The sequence below is a fragment of the Myotis davidii genome, unplaced genomic scaffold (assembly GCF_000327345.1).
Source record: "Myotis davidii unplaced genomic scaffold, ASM32734v1 scaffold235, whole genome shotgun sequence".
Lineage (NCBI taxonomy): Eukaryota > Metazoa > Chordata > Mammalia > Chiroptera > Vespertilionidae > Myotis > Myotis davidii.
In genome coordinates, this window is record NW_006287462.1 from 3868516 (window position 1) to 3885159 (window position 16644).

Below are 16644 nucleotides of genomic sequence, written 5' to 3' on the forward strand. Positions count from 1 at the left end.
TCTGCCTCCATTAGGAATGATAATTAGAAGAGGTCATGTTGATTAGGATTTGTGCTAGTTATTTTACAGAGCAAACTGATCATTACTTTGTATCTCTAGGGCATTCATATCGAGCTTTCAGCAGTCCTTAGTTTCTCTAACCTGAAAATGGAATTGCTCCTGAATGGAATGCCAGTATGAAGTGCTCTTTTCATGGAGCAAGCTGGAGCTTTTCAAATTAAAAATCAAGGATAACAAATGGAATTCAACTGAGCTGTCATGCCAATCCCCAGCAAAGAATGGTCAGATTTAAAGGGTAGTAAACACTTGGTACGTGTTTTTATTCAATCATCAAAGATTTACAGATTTTCAGTAAATAACATGGATTCTCTGATAAAAGGTTTTAGGAGTATGTCCTATAGCGGTGATGGCGAACCTATGACATGCGTGTCAGAGGTGACAAGCAAACTCAGTTTTTTGGTTGATTTTTCTTTGTTAAATGGCATTTAAATATATAAAATAAATATCAAAAATATAAGTCTGTTTTACTATGGTTGCAAATACCAAAAAATTTCTATATGTGACACGGAACCAGAGTTAAGTTAGGGTTTTCCAAAATGTTGACATGCCGAGCTCAAAAGGTTCACCATCACTGTACTATAGTAACATACTATCTATGTATGCATGTAATGTTCATTTCACCCCATTTATTTTAGTAAAAATACATTAAAGCACAACTTTATCATTTAAATTTCCTATTATATATCACCTTGTAAGATGTTGACGCAAAGTTGTGTAAATATTCAGTTTACAATACTTGTAGACTCTTTTTCCTTTTAATATATTTTTATTGATTTCAGAGAGAGAAACATCAATGATAGAGAATCACCGATCGGCTGCCTCCTGCATGCCCCCCACTGGGGATCAAGCCCGCAACCCAGGCATGTGCCCTTGGCCAGAATCGAACCTGGGACCCTTCAGTCTGCAGGCCGGTGCTCTATCCCCTGAGCCGAACCAACTAGGCTGTAGACTCCTTTTCTCTTCTTTTTTTAAAAATATATTTTATTGATTTTTTACAGAGAGGGATAGAGAGCTAGAAACATAAATGAGAGAGAAATAATCGATCAGCTGCCCCCTGCACTCCCCACTGGGGATGTGCCTGCAACCAAGGTACATGCCCTTGACTGGAATCGAACCTGGGACCCTTCAGTCCGCAGGCTGACGCTCTATCCACTGAGCCAAACCGGTTAGGGCTGTAGACTCTTTTTCAATGTACATACATAGACAAAATTTTAGAAACCCAAAGTGTATCTTATTTCTTACTGAGTAAACATACCTCGTACTTTGCTGCATGTACAGACTATACCTAATTTAACTTAAGGGCAACTAATAGTACTTTTTCTTCACTTAACATTTAGCTCTAATTATTCTGTAGCTCTTCGTTTTCAATATGTGAAATACATTCCTTTGCTATACACATTCATTATTGTTTGCATTACGTTGATAGATGAATGAACTTTCCTAACCAATATTGAGGAACAGGGTTAGTGACATTCCACTGATACCTTCTAACCATAGTTATAGAATTTTAAGGAAAAGGGAGACCTTCCAGTCTTTTACCCCCTAGTTTTATAAAATCCTTTAAAAAATAATCAATTAAATGGGTTGGATATCCAGAGTAACAGGTTATTTTTGGTAGAAGTCCCATAATACTGCTATTTATATGTGCCTACTAGGTAGCATTTTCAAGTCTAAAATATTCTTATTTTTGTTTTTCCTTAAAGATAGGAAATGGAGGGGTCATTTGCAAGCATGAAAAGGAAAACTCAGTTCAGGTGGAGTGAGGTCTTCAAGGAAAGTGATTTTTTACAGAGAGGGATAGAGAGCTAGAAACATAAATGAGAGAGAAATAATCGATCAGCTGCCCCCTGCACTCCCCAGTTTTCCAGAGGACCAAACCAGTTTTCATGGTGTGAGTTGAGCAGAATGTTTTGGTGAAGCAGTGCCAGCTGTATTTAGGTCTCCATGACTTCCGCTGAAGTGTAAAATGCACTAACATACTTTTATCCTATTTTTGGAATAATAGAATACATAGCAGTGTTCTTGGTTTAGGGGGCCCACAGAAAATTAAGTGGCAACATCTCATTGGCCCTAACATTTATTTTTTTCCATTACAGATACTTTAGTTCTCAATTGCATAATGGCGTATTTCTGTGTGTAAGGAGAGGTGTAGCTCCTCGGAGGTTAATCTTGTAGAGGGAAAGTCCAAAGGCAAAATTTTTGGTAAGGAAACATTCAGGATAACCATCTGCTGAGGTGGTTACTAGCATGGTTCATTGTTTTCATTTAAAAACTACATTTAGCCAAAACCGGTTTGGCTCAGTGGATAGAGCATCGGCCTGCAGACTGAAAGGTGCCAGGTTCGATTCCGGTCAAGGGCATGTACCTGGGTTGCGGGCACATCCCCAGTAGGAGATGTGCCGGAGGCAGCTGATGTTTCTCTCTCATCGATGTTTCTAACTCTCTATCTCTCTCCCTTCCTCTCTGTAAAAAATCAATAAAATATATTTTTTTAAAAAAAAAAAAAATAAAAACTACATTTAAATTTTTTTTTTTTTTAGAATAAGAGCATCCTAGGAATGTTCTTTTTATTTTTCTTTTTTTTCTTCTTCTTTTCTTTCTTTTTTTTCTTTTTCTTTTTTTTTCTTTTTTTCTTTCTTTTTTTTTCTTTTTTTCGATTTTTTCTCTTTTTTTTTTTCTTTTCTTTTTTTCTTCTTTTTTTCCTCTCTTTTTTTTTCTTCAATATATTTCATTGACCTTTTACAGAGAGGAAGGGAGAGAGATAGAGAGCCAGAAACATCGATGAAAGAGACATCAATCAGCTGCCTCCCGCACATCTCCCACTGGGGATGTGCCCACAACCCAGGCACACGCCCTTGACCGGAATCGAACCTGGGACCTTTCAGTCCGCAGGCCGACGCTCCATCCACTGAGCCAAACCGGTTTCGGCACATTTAAATTTTTATACTAAGTAATGGAAGAGTTCATTGTGGAAAACCTATGATTATCATTCTACCTTTAATACTAAGCCATAGAGACAACAGTTATTTATTTTTATTTTATTTTTTAATTGAGACAACAGTTTTTAAATGTCTGATATTTGTTTTTAGGTTATCCCTCTTTAGGTAACTCTAGGCTTCTTTTGGAACAGTCATATTTCTGTCCCACCAATTATACCTGGTATCTCTTGATTCTCTAATTTTGTCCCTAACCTTTATCTTTAGGTACTAATGGGATTTAGGTTGAGGGAGGGCTGTTGAATGCACAAAAGGACTGAGATGTAGAGTCCTGGGGGCAGGGTGTATATAAGTAAAGGGCATCTCACTGATGCAGAAGCTTGGAACTGAGGTAGAGTTAAGGAGAAAGTATAATGGAACGGGGCTGCTTAGAGTAGAGTAGCAATTAATGATGAAGAGATGGAAAGATTATGTCTAAAGTGGTCATTGATATGGTTGATTTAAAGTCCTCAACAGCAATTTTAACGCCACATCCTACATTCCTGAAGGGGAGGCAGGCGCACTCCTTGTTACTTACCTTTACCCAGCGTATGTCCCATGGACCATCACTGTAACATCTTGTCCCTTGCTTCCTGACATTCCTGGCAAAATCTCATTTCTCTACCCAGTCACCTCATACCTGCATAACAATTTACCTGGAGAAAACAGTTGTGCGGACTTCTCACTATCAACTGGTAACCACTATTCTCGACTGGGACACTATCACTTAGCTTTAATCTCTGTCGCCCTGATCATAGCCTTCCATTCTGTGAGGTGACAGTTGCGCAACTTACTTGCCTTGAATCTCTGACAGCTTCTAATCCCACAGCTAAGGAATTAATTTCTTGTATAAGAGAAGCAAGGAGTACATCTCATCAAGTGTATCAATAGAATGTATGCTGCTTACCATGGTGACAGTATCTGCCCCCTCTGACCCTCGTCACTCTTCGGGCCTTATCCCTTTCTGCTCCCCCTAGTAGACACACTGGCCTGTAGCATTAGTCAGATGCACCAGGCTTCTCAATCTCAGCCCTTCGAGTAGCTGTTCTCTGCCTGGAATGCTCTTCTCCCAGATCCTCACATGTCCTGCTTAAACATTTTATTCATGTTGCTGTTCAAATGATCATTCTAACTGAAATCGCTTTTGCCTCCATTCAGCGCTCCTCCCGCTTAATTTTTCTTTTTTTTTCTTTTATTATTATTAGTTAGGGTATTACAAATGTGTCCTCATCCCCCCCATTTAATTTTTCTTTATGATGCTTCCTATTAACCTGCTTTTTAAAAAATTATTAATTTCAGAGAGAGGAAGAGGGATAGAAACCAATGAGAATCTGATTGGCTGCCTCCTGCACACCCCCTACTGGGGATTGAGCCTGCACACTGGGCATGGGCCCTGACCAGGAATCAAACCTGGACCTCAAACACTGAGCCACACCAGCAGGGCTTAACCTGCTTTTTAATTTTGTCCAACATAGGGTTGGGACTTTTTTTTTTTTTTTTGAGGGGTGGTGTCTTATTTATCTACAATGCCCAGAACATTGACTGGAACATTAAAAAAATAGATCAGTCATCAGTAAATACTTGTAGGGTAAATGAATGAATAGAAGGGTGGTAAAGTAAAGGACATCTCAATGGGGGAAAAACACTCAAAGGCAGATAGAAAATAGAAGCAAAGATATGAGATGCCCGAGCTGGTGTTGCATGGGGCACCGCTCAACCAACTGAACCACACCTACCAGAGCAGGTTCTAGTGACTTTAATTTAAAAAAAAAAAAAAACCAAACTCATAGAATAACAAAATTGAAATAAGTTCAGTTTCTCGTCACTTTGAAACTAGGGGCCTTCTGTCCAAAGCTTAGAATGTAGAAAGCTAAAAAAAAAATAATCCACAAAGTCAGAACTTTTCTGGAACCCATCAGAGAACTTAATAAACCTAAGGAAAGGTCGCTCAGACTCGAGTTTATGCCGTTCACAGGTGCGTTATCGGCCCTGGGAGCGCGCCTAGTGCAGGTGGAGCCCAGAGATAAGCTCTCTGGATGACTGGCTGCTGTCGCGGGAAGGAAACCACCCCCTGCCCGACTCTCCTCCCCTAAGGGACACTAGCTACCCGAACGGAAAGCAACCTTTCCAGAGTAGAGGTGAAGATCAGGTGGGGCTGGGGACAGAAAAAAATCCCTGTCGCATGTGGAAGGGGCAGAAACCCATCCTGGAGCCAAAGGCTCCTGCTGCGGAGCCCACCCCAGAGGTTTCCTGCGGGGCTGTTAGCTTTCTCTTCCTGGGCTGTAGATGGACAGGACCTTGCTGTGTCCAGACATGGCTTTTCCTATGTGCGAAGGCGGGGAGAGTGCTCTGGTGTCTTGTCTCAAGAATACGAACCCTGTTGGGTCACTGCCCCCGTCTTATGACTTCGTTTAACCTTAATTACCTCCTAAAAGCCCTGTCTCCAAATGCAGCCCCCTGGGGCTCAGGGTTTCAGCATGTGGATGTGAGGGCCTCTGATGAACTTTTCACTACTCTGTCCAGGTCTGCTGAAACCCACCCCATCGTCCCTGCTCCATTCGCACTGCCTCCTGCCCTCACCAAGCCCAGGAGCTAATCCAGGTGACCCCCCTTTCCCTGAGTGCTGCCTACAGCTACTGGTACTAATTTACGAGAAGTCAACTAGCTAATTCAAGAAGAAAAGAAGTTTATTAACAGCTGTTGAACCCTAGCTGGTTTGGCTCATTGGATAGTGCATTAGCCTGTGGACAGGAGGGTCCCAGGTTCGATTCCGGTCAAGGGTACATGCCTGAGTTGCGAGCTCGATCCCCAGTAGGAGGCGTGCAGGAGGCAGCCAATCAATGATTCTCATCGATGTTTCTATCTCCCTTCTTCTCTGAAATCAATAAAAAATTAAAAACAAGTGTTAAGTAGCTCAAACCCTCTGGGAAATGGTAGATGTTATAGTGTCAGAAATAGTATCACAGAATTGGCCTCCCCTGCCAGCGCCCGGGGCACCCAGCCAGCCTGCAGCACCTGTGCCCCACGGTGGGATGTGGGCACCACTGCACAGCATTCCCAGGTGGTGTGGTCCCCATTCAACGTGTCCCAACCCACATCTCAAAGGGGTGGGTGTTTGGTTGACAGCTCTCAGGTGCCGGCTGAGACTGAGCTCCAAGGGAGGTTAGGAGGTGAGTGTTCTCAGCTCTTATAAAAGTGGCCGTTGTGAGTGGTTCCCCAAACGCAAAAAGGGCCTTAATTTACTGACTGTCCAGAACAGGGGTCCTCAAACTATGGCCCGCGGGCCACATGCAAATACAAATATTGTATTTGTTCCCGTTTTGTTTTTTTTACTTCAAAATAAGATATGTGCAGTGTGCATAGGAATTTGTTCATAGTTTTTTTTTAAACTATAGTCCGGCCCTCCAACGGTCTGAGGGACAGTGAACTGGCCCCCTGTTTAAAAAGTTTGAGGACCCCTGGTCCAGAAAGTGATGAACTTTTTCTGTAGATATGGCCTCTGGGCTGAACTGTATGGAAATGTGAGGCAGTGGAAACTGAACCCTGGCTCAAGAAAGAGAATTAACCGAAGTGGGGTGGCAGTGGTGTAGGGGGGGAGCTGGCCCGGGGCCTGGAAACAGACACAACAACAGGAACCCAAGTCTCGGAGCGTCTGCAGGTGCTGCCCAAGGAGGCTGTGGTGGGAGCTGGGGCTGCAGTGTGCTTGACCGGTGGCAGCCGCTGTGGGCAGGCAGGCACTTACTGTTGGCCCAGCATTGTGTGAGGGGCTTTCCATAGTTCCCTCATTTTACCCTCACGACCATCTATGACGCGGTTGTTATTTAACAGGCGAGATAGTGCCCTCCGTGGTCCTGGATCTGTCTCTTGCTTCAACGGTATTCAGAGAGAACAGACCCAGGGACACCCCTTCTTCCAGCCTCCGGCCACTCCTGCATCTTATCCAGTCACCACCTTCAGAACCACCTCTGAGACCAGCCAACAACCAGTTATTTTCTACTTTAACTCCTTATTGCTGAACAACCATGAGCTCCCAAATTCATCAGAACTATTCCACCCGGTGGAGGCTGTAGTCAACCGCCTGGCCAACCTGCATTTGGCCTCCTGCACCTGCCTCTCCCTGGGCTCCTGTCCCACCCCTGCCTCTCCCTGGGCTCCTGTCCCACCCCTGCCTCTCCCTCTACCTGGAGCTCAGACCTCAGCTCCACCTCGGCAGCTGACGGACCCCCTGAGAGGAGAGCAGCATCGTGATGACTTCCTCCGGCAGCAACAAAGAGGCTGTGCAGGGCTGGCCTCCCGCCCTTGTCTCCTGGGAGATCCAGGAGATCAGGAGCAGCGACCAGGGTAAGTACCCTGTTACCTGCCACTGCTCAGCATGTGTCGCTGGGCTTCTATTTTGACGATGTGGCTCTCGAGGGCGCAGCCACTTCTTCCAAGAGTTGGTGCAGAAGCTGGAGGGCTCTGAGCGTCTCTTAAAGATGCAAAACCAGTGCAGTGGCCTCACCCTCTTCCAGGACGTGCTGAAGCCTCCCCAGGTGAGTGGGCAAAACTCAGGACGCCAGGGAAGCCGCCAAGGCATTGGAGAGGAGCCTGACCCAGGCCCTGTGGGAGCTGCAGGCCTGGGTTCTAACCTCGCAGATCCTCAGCTCCGAGACTTCCGGGAGAACCACTTCCGGGATGAGGAGGTGAAACTCATCAAGAAGATGGGCAGCACCAGGCTGAGCTGGGCAAGTGTGTCTTCGAAAGGCTCACCCTCAGGCACCACTAGGAGCCTTTGGAGCCAGAGGCCTTTGAGGGACCCCTCGGCCTCCCCCTGGTGCCTGGCTTGCCTGAGTCTCTCCCCGAAACTACTAGCCATTCCTTTAACCACCTGGAGCCCTCTCCCATGCCTTGGACCAAATGGAAACAATAAGGCTTTTTGCAAAAAAAAAAAAAAATACACACAAAACACACACACACACACACAAAAACAGTGGTAGGAGGGCCTATAAGCTTTCCAAGATCCCACTGTTGCAGGTGTATCAGAAGAGAGGTGGGTTCCACAGGGTGAAGATAGAGGCTGGTCATGAAGGTGACCCAGCCAGCTCTCCCTGCAGAGCCCACTTCCCAGACCTTCACACTCGGCTTCCCACAGGGCTTCCCAGGCAGAGAGCAGACCTGTCAGTCACGTGACCCTGTGGGCCTTCTGTTACTCATGTCTGCTTACTAAGACCAGTCCTGGGCCGGTGACCATAGTGGAGGAAACTGTGTCAGGCCTTCCTGGCTGAGAACCAGACTGATGCCAGCAGGGAAGCCTGTGAGAGGTGGAACTCACCCATGGGAAGGGTACTTGGCCTGGAAACTCAATTACTGTTAATAATGGCACTTTCTGCCCTGGCCAGTTTGGCTCAGTGGGTAGAGCATCGACTTGTGAACTGGAAGGTCCCAGGTTCAATTCCAGTCAAGAGCACATACCCGGGTTGTGGGTCTGATCCCCAGTGGGGGACTTACAGGAGGCAGCCGATCATTGATTCTCTCTCATCATGGATGTTTCTTTCCCTCCCCCTTCCTCTCTGAAATCAATAAATATATATATATATTTTTTAAAGTGCGATTATTATTTTTTTAAACATATTTTTATTGATTTCAGAGAGGAAGGGGGAGGGAGAGAGAAACATCCATGATGAGAAAGAATCATTGATTGGCTGCCTCCTGCATGCCTCCTACTGGGGATCGAGCCCACAGCCCTGGGCATGTGCCCTTGACTGGAATTGAATTCAGGACTCTTCAGTCTGCAGGCCAATGCTCTATCCACTGAGTCAAACCAGCTAGGGCAAAAATGGCACTTTTTAAAAAATATACATTTTTATTGATTTCAGAGAGGAAGAGAAGAGGGTAGAGAGAGAGGGAAACATTGATGTGAGAGAGATACATCAACTGGGGATTGAACCTGTAACCCAGTTACGTGCCCTTGACCGGGAATCAAACCTGAGACCCTTTGGTTCAAGGACTAATGCTCTAACCACTGAGCACCAGCCAGGGCTAAAGTTCTAAAAATTGACAAAAGTCATTTTTACTAGCTTTTGGTGTGAATGGTAGACTAGACGTTAGGTAGAACAAACAGCCTCTTCTGTGCCTCACTTTCTTCACAGTTGGAACAGCCAGGGCAGACAAGCGAGCGGGGACCAGCACTCTGATCTGATGGTTCCTGTGGGAGAGGTGCCGTGTGGCTATTTCCAAGGAGAGGAAGGGGCCTTTGGTGTGAGAAAACGAAAAGCATCAGTGGTGCTGAGCTTTATGAAGCCCAGTGAAGCAATTCTTTTTCCCTCTGTTTGTACTGATGTCAGAGGGAGTGGGAGAGAGAAACACTGGTTGGCTGCCTGCTGCATGCCCCCTACTGGGAATTGAGCCCACAACCCAAACCGGGCATGTGCCCTGACCGGGAATCAAACCAGCGACCTCCTGGTGCATGGGGCAATGCTCAATCACTGGGCCACACCAGCCAGGCTCAATGAAGCAACTCTTAATATTCTGATCTCCTCCACACAATCAACCAGTTCCAACACAAATGAAGGCGTAGGTGCCAAGCTCACACCTACAGGGTGGGGCCCCTTCACAGCCTCTGGAGCTCCTTTACTGGGCTTCCTGTGGGGCACTGCCCTGCTGAGCATCCAGAAGATGTGTTGATGTCTTCAGGAAACCCTTTTCTCCAGCAAAACCAGGTTTGGCCTCCTGGACTCTACATTAGTATTTTTTTTTAATTTTTTAAGTTTTTAAAATTGATTTTTAGAGAGTGAGAGGAAGGGAGACGGAGAGAAACATCCATGTGAGAGGGAAACATCTATTGGCTGCCTCCTGCATGCCCCCTACTGGGGATTGAGCCCACAAACCCGGGCATGTGCCCTGACCGGGAATCAAACCAGCAACCTTTTGGTATATGGGATGAAGCCCAATCAGCTGAGGCACACTGGCCAGGTCGTGGACTTGGCGTTATTTTAAGGCACATTTCCATCACCTCCTGGTTGCTAGCACTTGACACTGGGAAGTACTCAAGCCAAACCTTCCAGGCTCTGCCCGAATTCACAGAGCAAATGCTTCTCTTGAGTCCGAGCAATCTGTGCTCTCATGATTCAGTTTTCCTAAAATGCAGGTCATCGAGTTGCCATTCCAGCCCTTTCTGAGCCTCTCTCGCAATTGTTATTGTTGGAAAATATTAATCATAAGCCGGGATATTAAGATGAAAGTGAGCTCAGGCAGAAATTTTTCTAATCTGCTCCTTCCCACTTTCAGAACCCTGTCCTCCCAAGTCAAAGGGCAATGAAGGACATGCATGTGCACAGTGGCCTTCGTGCTTCCACTCGTGGAGAATTTGTGATTTCCTTCATCCTGCCAGAGCCGTGGTTCTCAACCTGGGCTGCACATTAGAATCACCTGGGAATCTTTTTAAAACCCTGATTTCTGGGCCTCAGGTGATTCTAATGTGCAGCCCAGGTTGAGAACCACCGTGCCAGAGGAAGGGTAAACCCCAGGTTACTCTCAGCCTCTGCCAAGGTTATCAGTAAGATAGGAATCATGCACGGACGAAGATCAGGCCTTCAGACAGTAAACACTCCACTGCCATGTATGCGGTCATTGTTAGGGAAACGTGGGGTTAACAGGAACCCGGAGGTGGTCTAACATTCGAGTTTATAAGATCTTTGTGGAAATTTTCCTCTGGGTCAGCTTTGGAGACGGGTTCTGCTCGACTGCCGTGGTGTGGTGGATCCCTGGCGAGCAAGGGAAGATCCCAGTTAAGTGGGTGTGAGGAGAAAGTGATCTGTCTAGTTTTTTTTTATTATTATTAAAAATATATTTTATTGAGTTTTTACAGAGAGGAAAGGAGAGGGATAGTTAGAAACATCGATGAGAGAGAAACATGGACCAGCTGCCTCCTGCACACTCCCCACTGGGGATGTGCCCGCAACTAAGGTACATGCCCTTGACCGGAATGGAACCTGGGACCCCTGAGTCCGCAAGCCGACGCTCTATCCACTGAGCCAAACCGGTTTCGGCGATCTGTCTAGTTTCGATCCTGGTGAGCCATGACTTCTAAAAAGAGGCAGCAGGATCTGCTGCACATAATTCTAAGCCAAGCTGCCAAACGGTTAATGAACGCAGAGCCCCAGACGTCCCGGGCCGATTCTACATACTAACTGTGAGGGCCCCAGTGAAAATGGTCTGCCTTTCAGTGTGCAGCCTGAAGTGGGATGAAAAAGGGCAGGGCCTCGTCCGTCTTTGCAGCTGACCTTTCTCTGGGAGGGTACACTCCATCACAGGCAAGGGATACCAGATGGCAAAATGGCCCACACCTTCCTGAGGAAAGGGGTTCAGCAAGGGGGGTGGGGGAGGTGGTGTGTGGCCACCAGGCTGAACATCTGCTAAAGAAGGCCCACAGCAAGACTGAAATGGGTGCTTGGGTCCCACAAACTTGCTTCCTGGAGAAGCCCAGTAAGTCCCTCAACGTACATAGTTTGTCCAAAGGAGCCATAGGAATGATCACACCCGCTTGTGCTTGGGATAGGGTGCACGCGGGATGGTGGATGAGCAAGGTTGGAGGCTGGGACCAGGTGTTCTAGTCTGCGAGTTGAGCGACGCTTCGCACATGGCAGCGTTCACGCGGGGTTTGTGTTGCTGAAGTAGCAGCCATCTCCTGGCTCTTCCCCAGCCAGGGTTTGCCCACCCTTACGCTCATCTCCACTCAGGGGCCCTAAACCTGGAGGCCTGTGTCCTGGTCCAGCTCATCTCTGAGGTGGCACCTGCTCAGCCCAATTTCTTTAGGGACAGACCTACACTCACAATTGTCCAAACTGCACTTCTCTATATTGAAAAGGTCGGGATTTCTCTGCTTCTACAAGCATCTATCAGGGGTCTAAAGTCCAGTCTCCCTGTGTTGTCCTAATGTTCTCTATTGGGAGTCCTTCAAAGGCACCAACCAGTCTAGTGTTTCCAGTGTCAGCCCTTGGCATTGTGCCCAACACTGAAGTCCTCAGCACCAGCCTGGTCCTTACAAGTGGAGCCTTGTACATGTTCCTGTTGGACTTGGAGCTCTAGTTTGCAGGAAGAGGCGGTGTGTGATTACACATGCTCATTCCATTGCCCTACACCAGTGATGGCGAACGCGTGTCAGAGGTGACACGCAAACTCATTTTTTGGGTTGATTTTTCTTTGTTAAATGGCATTTAAATATATAAAATAAATATCAAAAATATGTCTTTGTTTTACTATGGTTGCAAATATCAAAAAATTTCTATATGTGACACGGCACTAGAGTTAAGTTAGGGTTTTTCAAAATGCTGACACGCCGAGCTCAAAAGGTTTGCTGTCACTGCTCTACACCGTCGCTGGCTTGCAGCACTTTTGACTTGTAGGCAATGCCACTATTACTATCTAGGCAGGTTGCAAAGCTCTTTGTCAGACTGCTGGAGACTTCTTGGTCTCCAGTAGTTTCTATTGGTAGTTTATCCATGTGAAAGTGAAGACAGAAAAGTCTTGACTATCAATGTAAGTATCAAGATGTGGCACCATAGTCCCATTGAGGGTAAAATACGGGAGCAGGCAGAATAGCTTCTCATTCTATTCACCTCATATTCCAGACACAATTATGTAATCTACTTGTTCTCCATGAAGTAGCTTTTAACTAAATAAGCATGTTTGGAATTTACAATAAGTAGATGTATCACACATAGTACACATGAAAGGCCACTTTTAAGTTCTTAGGTTAAAAGCAACTTCTAAAATTTCCCAAATGTTATCAGAATTTATCACCTATTATGCTCTCCTTCAGTCACAGTAGGAAGTCTGAAGGTGGCATTTAATTTCTGAGGAAGATCTGTAGACTCCAGAATCTAAACAGAAAATACACAGACATTTCACCAGCTTGTAACATACCAGGAAATACATGAATATTCAGGGTTCCACACTACTATATAATGCTGCATTTCTTGATTTTATTTGAAACAATGCATATTTTTTTATCATTTTATGGTAGGATTTTACATGTGTCATTTACACAAATTACAAGGTTCTGCTTCAAGTCTTTAAAAAAATTTTAAAAATTCGGCCCATGTGCAGCACAATAATATGCAAAACTACTTTACATTATACACACTTTTTATCAAAGGAGATACAAAATTCTGGCTTGTAGTTTTAGACAAATACAAGAAGCTTCAAACTAGACACAAAGGGTTAATTAACATTAATTCTCAAATATAAGTCTGCACTTTGTGTTGTATTTCTCTGAGATGTAAATACCAAATTCCTAAGGGATTTTCCTTTTTCAAAGGAAAACTGACCAACTTCCCTTACACAAGTCCCTCTCCACCAGCTCCATCTCTGCCATCCCACTGTCCCTTCCCTTAGTGCCAGACACTTGCACGATACTACAAATCAGGGTATTACGTGCTTGTTTGTGGACCAGGTCCTTTCCATTAACTCCTCTCCTGCAAAAATCTATGCAGGCAGAGCTGATGCAAGTGCTTCATTATTCAATAGGACACTAGGTGATCTACTCAGCCGTGATGCTGAATCACTAAACAAAAGGAGTGGAGAGAAAGGGGGTCCCTACCCAGTGTGCTTTTCATTGGTGACAAATTCATGGCGTTAAGAATCAAGTTGTCTGATGCTAAGAGAACTTTAAAATCTTTCTAAACAGAACACGCCCACTGATTGTTTGAGGGACTTCTCTGATGCTTATGCATAGATATTTTTCAGCGTGTTGGAGGCAATATTTTATACGTTACATCTAAAGGGTTATAAAAAAGAGGCAATAAGGAAGAGTAGGGCTTTTTCTGCCCTCTTAAGATATTTTTCTATCACTGGCATCCATTGTTCCCTAACCATCATCTGATACCTAAATGTGTGTATATGCGTATTTAAAAGAATTACCCATCTTTCACTCAGTCAATATACAGCCAACTCTTGATTATCTATTAGAACATAAGTGACATTTACTACAAGTAAATTTCACATTTAACATAATCATCCTTTTGGTACACAGCTCACGTTCACTGTTTTACACCCCCTGTAGGCCATCGCCTATCAAGACCAAGTTAGAGCACACAGAATTGTTTACGTTCTCTAACCACGCTGGGGATGTGAGGAGCCTGGGCGAAGACATTCAGCGAGGGCTTTGGGAAGGAGCCTAATGTGGAGAAGGGGCAGGCTCCAACTCTGAGTGTGAGAAAGGACAAGTTTTTAGTCGCTCCTGATTTATCGCTTATAATATGCCTTCATTATTTTGTTTTAAGTTTATGATTACTACAAGATTCAAAACCTGAGGCATAGTCACTATTTTATATAGATAATGGAGAGTTGACTATAATCATGTTTTTTAATGACTTTAGCCCTTTCACATAAAAAAATTTCACAACATATGATAAAAAGATTAAAAAAGACTACCATATGACATCTAGAAGCATTTATTTTATGCAAAAAACTTAAATATGATTATGTGTACACAGAAGTGCACACATTACCTATGCTGAACAATACCAAGAAACAATATATCGATGCAACAGTTGTTTTCTAAAATAAACATTAAAATGGAGCCCAGACTGCCCGACAAAAGCAACACACTTCTTTCCCAATAGCACAATGCTGGAGGTCAACAGCATCCCACACCTCCAGCTTCTTCACAGAGCCGCCCAACCCCAACTGTTTAAAAAACTGACTTTTTTTTACAGCAATAAAAATATGGTGACAAACATTATAAAACCAAATGCTGGACAGTCTTTACTCCTTTAAAATTTCAAATATTCCAACATAATCATAGGAGTAAAAACCACTTTAAAATGATATGCTTTATGAAACAACAATATGTACATTTATTGCAAATTATATTAAACTAAAATGGAGGGGGGGGAATCAAAATATGAAGTGATATGAATTAATAATTTTAATTATTTTCTCATTCTGATAAAAATCAGAAATCAACATTTATAAAATTGCCACCACATCACTTTTCATAGCAGGGAACTGAAATCTGTACATCTCATTTTTGCAGAAAAGTAGGCAGGCAGAAAGAATTATACATAAAAGTTTCCAAAAGGAAAAACAAATATTTCATCTGATCTCTTTTCCTCTAAAAAATTAAATTCAGTAGGCTTCTACTTTTTTCTTGTGTAACACGGGAATTCCTGGCTCTAAAATTGATGAATTTTTCAGTGTCAGTGTAAGGACATCCTGTTACTTTCTTTAACATAAAAATATGCAGCATGTAAATTAATGGTGTATTTACGCCTTTAAACTCCAGATATGCAGGAACTGGAACCAAGTGTTAAGCAATTTGCTTAATTATTGACTTTTCATAAGAAAAGTCAGGGGAGGGGGGGTTGAAGAACAGAGTTGCTTTTAGCCTCTCTCTCTCTCAAGAGTTTCTGCTGTACATTCCACCAGAGGACTGTGGTCATGAGAAAAGGAAGTAATAGTTTCTTTCAGTTTTCAAGGCAGAGAGTGTGTCTGAAGTTCGTTTTCTGTTCAGGGACACTTTGAATTCAATTTTTTGCAGAAGTTGAAGCTACTTCGTTTGGCCTTCATTTTCTCCCTTTGCAAATGAGTTTTCTTCTACCTTGGGGACAGACGACAGCAACGTTAGAAAATACGTCAACATGAAAATAAACTGGAATTATTTCATTTCTATAGTTATAAGCTAAAACTTGAAAATAAGTTTTTCACCTGAGACTTTACTTGGTTTAAGAAATATTTCCCTAACTCTAAAAAACAAAATGCCAATGAAGAAGTTTTTCAACTATTAAGTGCTGCTACCCAATGTCCGATATGCTTACAATAATAAAATAGGAGCTGTTATTTGAAATAATTGTCATTTTAAATTAATACTTTCAAAATGATATTGTTATGGAAGAAAATTACTGGATACTATGGCAAAATAAATTATAAGCAGCAGAATAAGTTTTGACTCCTGAACTGGGTAAACAAATATATTTTAGTGTACTCAAAGAACAAGGAGAAAATTTAGCTTAATTCTGTTAAGTTAGCAGAATCTCCCATGCTTCTAGAGGGCCCATCTAATAGGTGAGGGAGGGAGGATACACAGGGCTTGGCCTCATCTGGACGTGTTCTCTTCTGCTCCCAGATCGTGATTTTAGTCTGCCTGCAGTTGTCCAATTCAAGGGCAAGGCATTAGTAGCCACCTGGCCGGTGCAATTCCGCACTTGAAATCAGCCAGATCAGTATTAAGACTGTGTCTCCTCAATAACTTCAAACTTGGGAGAGAAAAATATGGGAGTTTTTTACTTATAGCCTCATCACTACACAGACATTGTTTCTTGACCATACTATACAAATGGCTGATTTTTATAGATGTATAGAGTCAATTCAAGGGATTTTCTCATAAGTTAACAATACCAAATGCAGCCCAAAATATAAACAGTAACATTTATTGGAACATACACATGAACACACACACAATAAGTAGCTAAGGGAACACATCCTATCTAATAAAAGAGAAACATGGTAATTGGTGTACAACCACTACCCTTCCCATTGGTTAATCAGCAAGATATGCAAATTAACTGCCAGCCAAGATGGCCGCCAGCAGCCAGGCAGCTTGAAACTAACATGAGGCTTGCTTGCTTCA

At 43.7% G+C, this 16644-nt stretch overlaps 1 protein-coding gene across 2 annotated transcripts in view; it reads right to left on the minus strand.

The window, feature by feature from the left end:
* Positions 1–12977: 12977 nt before the first annotated feature.
* Positions 12978–16644, minus strand: part of PDS5A (PDS5 cohesin associated factor A) — a 104456-nt gene continuing 100789 nt past the window's right edge. For both annotated transcript variants that reach the window (XM_015561016.1, XM_006759299.2), the window contains exon 32: positions 12978–15615. In XM_015561016.1, the coding sequence (XP_015416502.1) occupies positions 15612–15615 (4 nt within the window). In that variant the 3' untranslated portion in view covers positions 12978–15611. The remainder of the gene's footprint in view (positions 15616–16644) is intronic.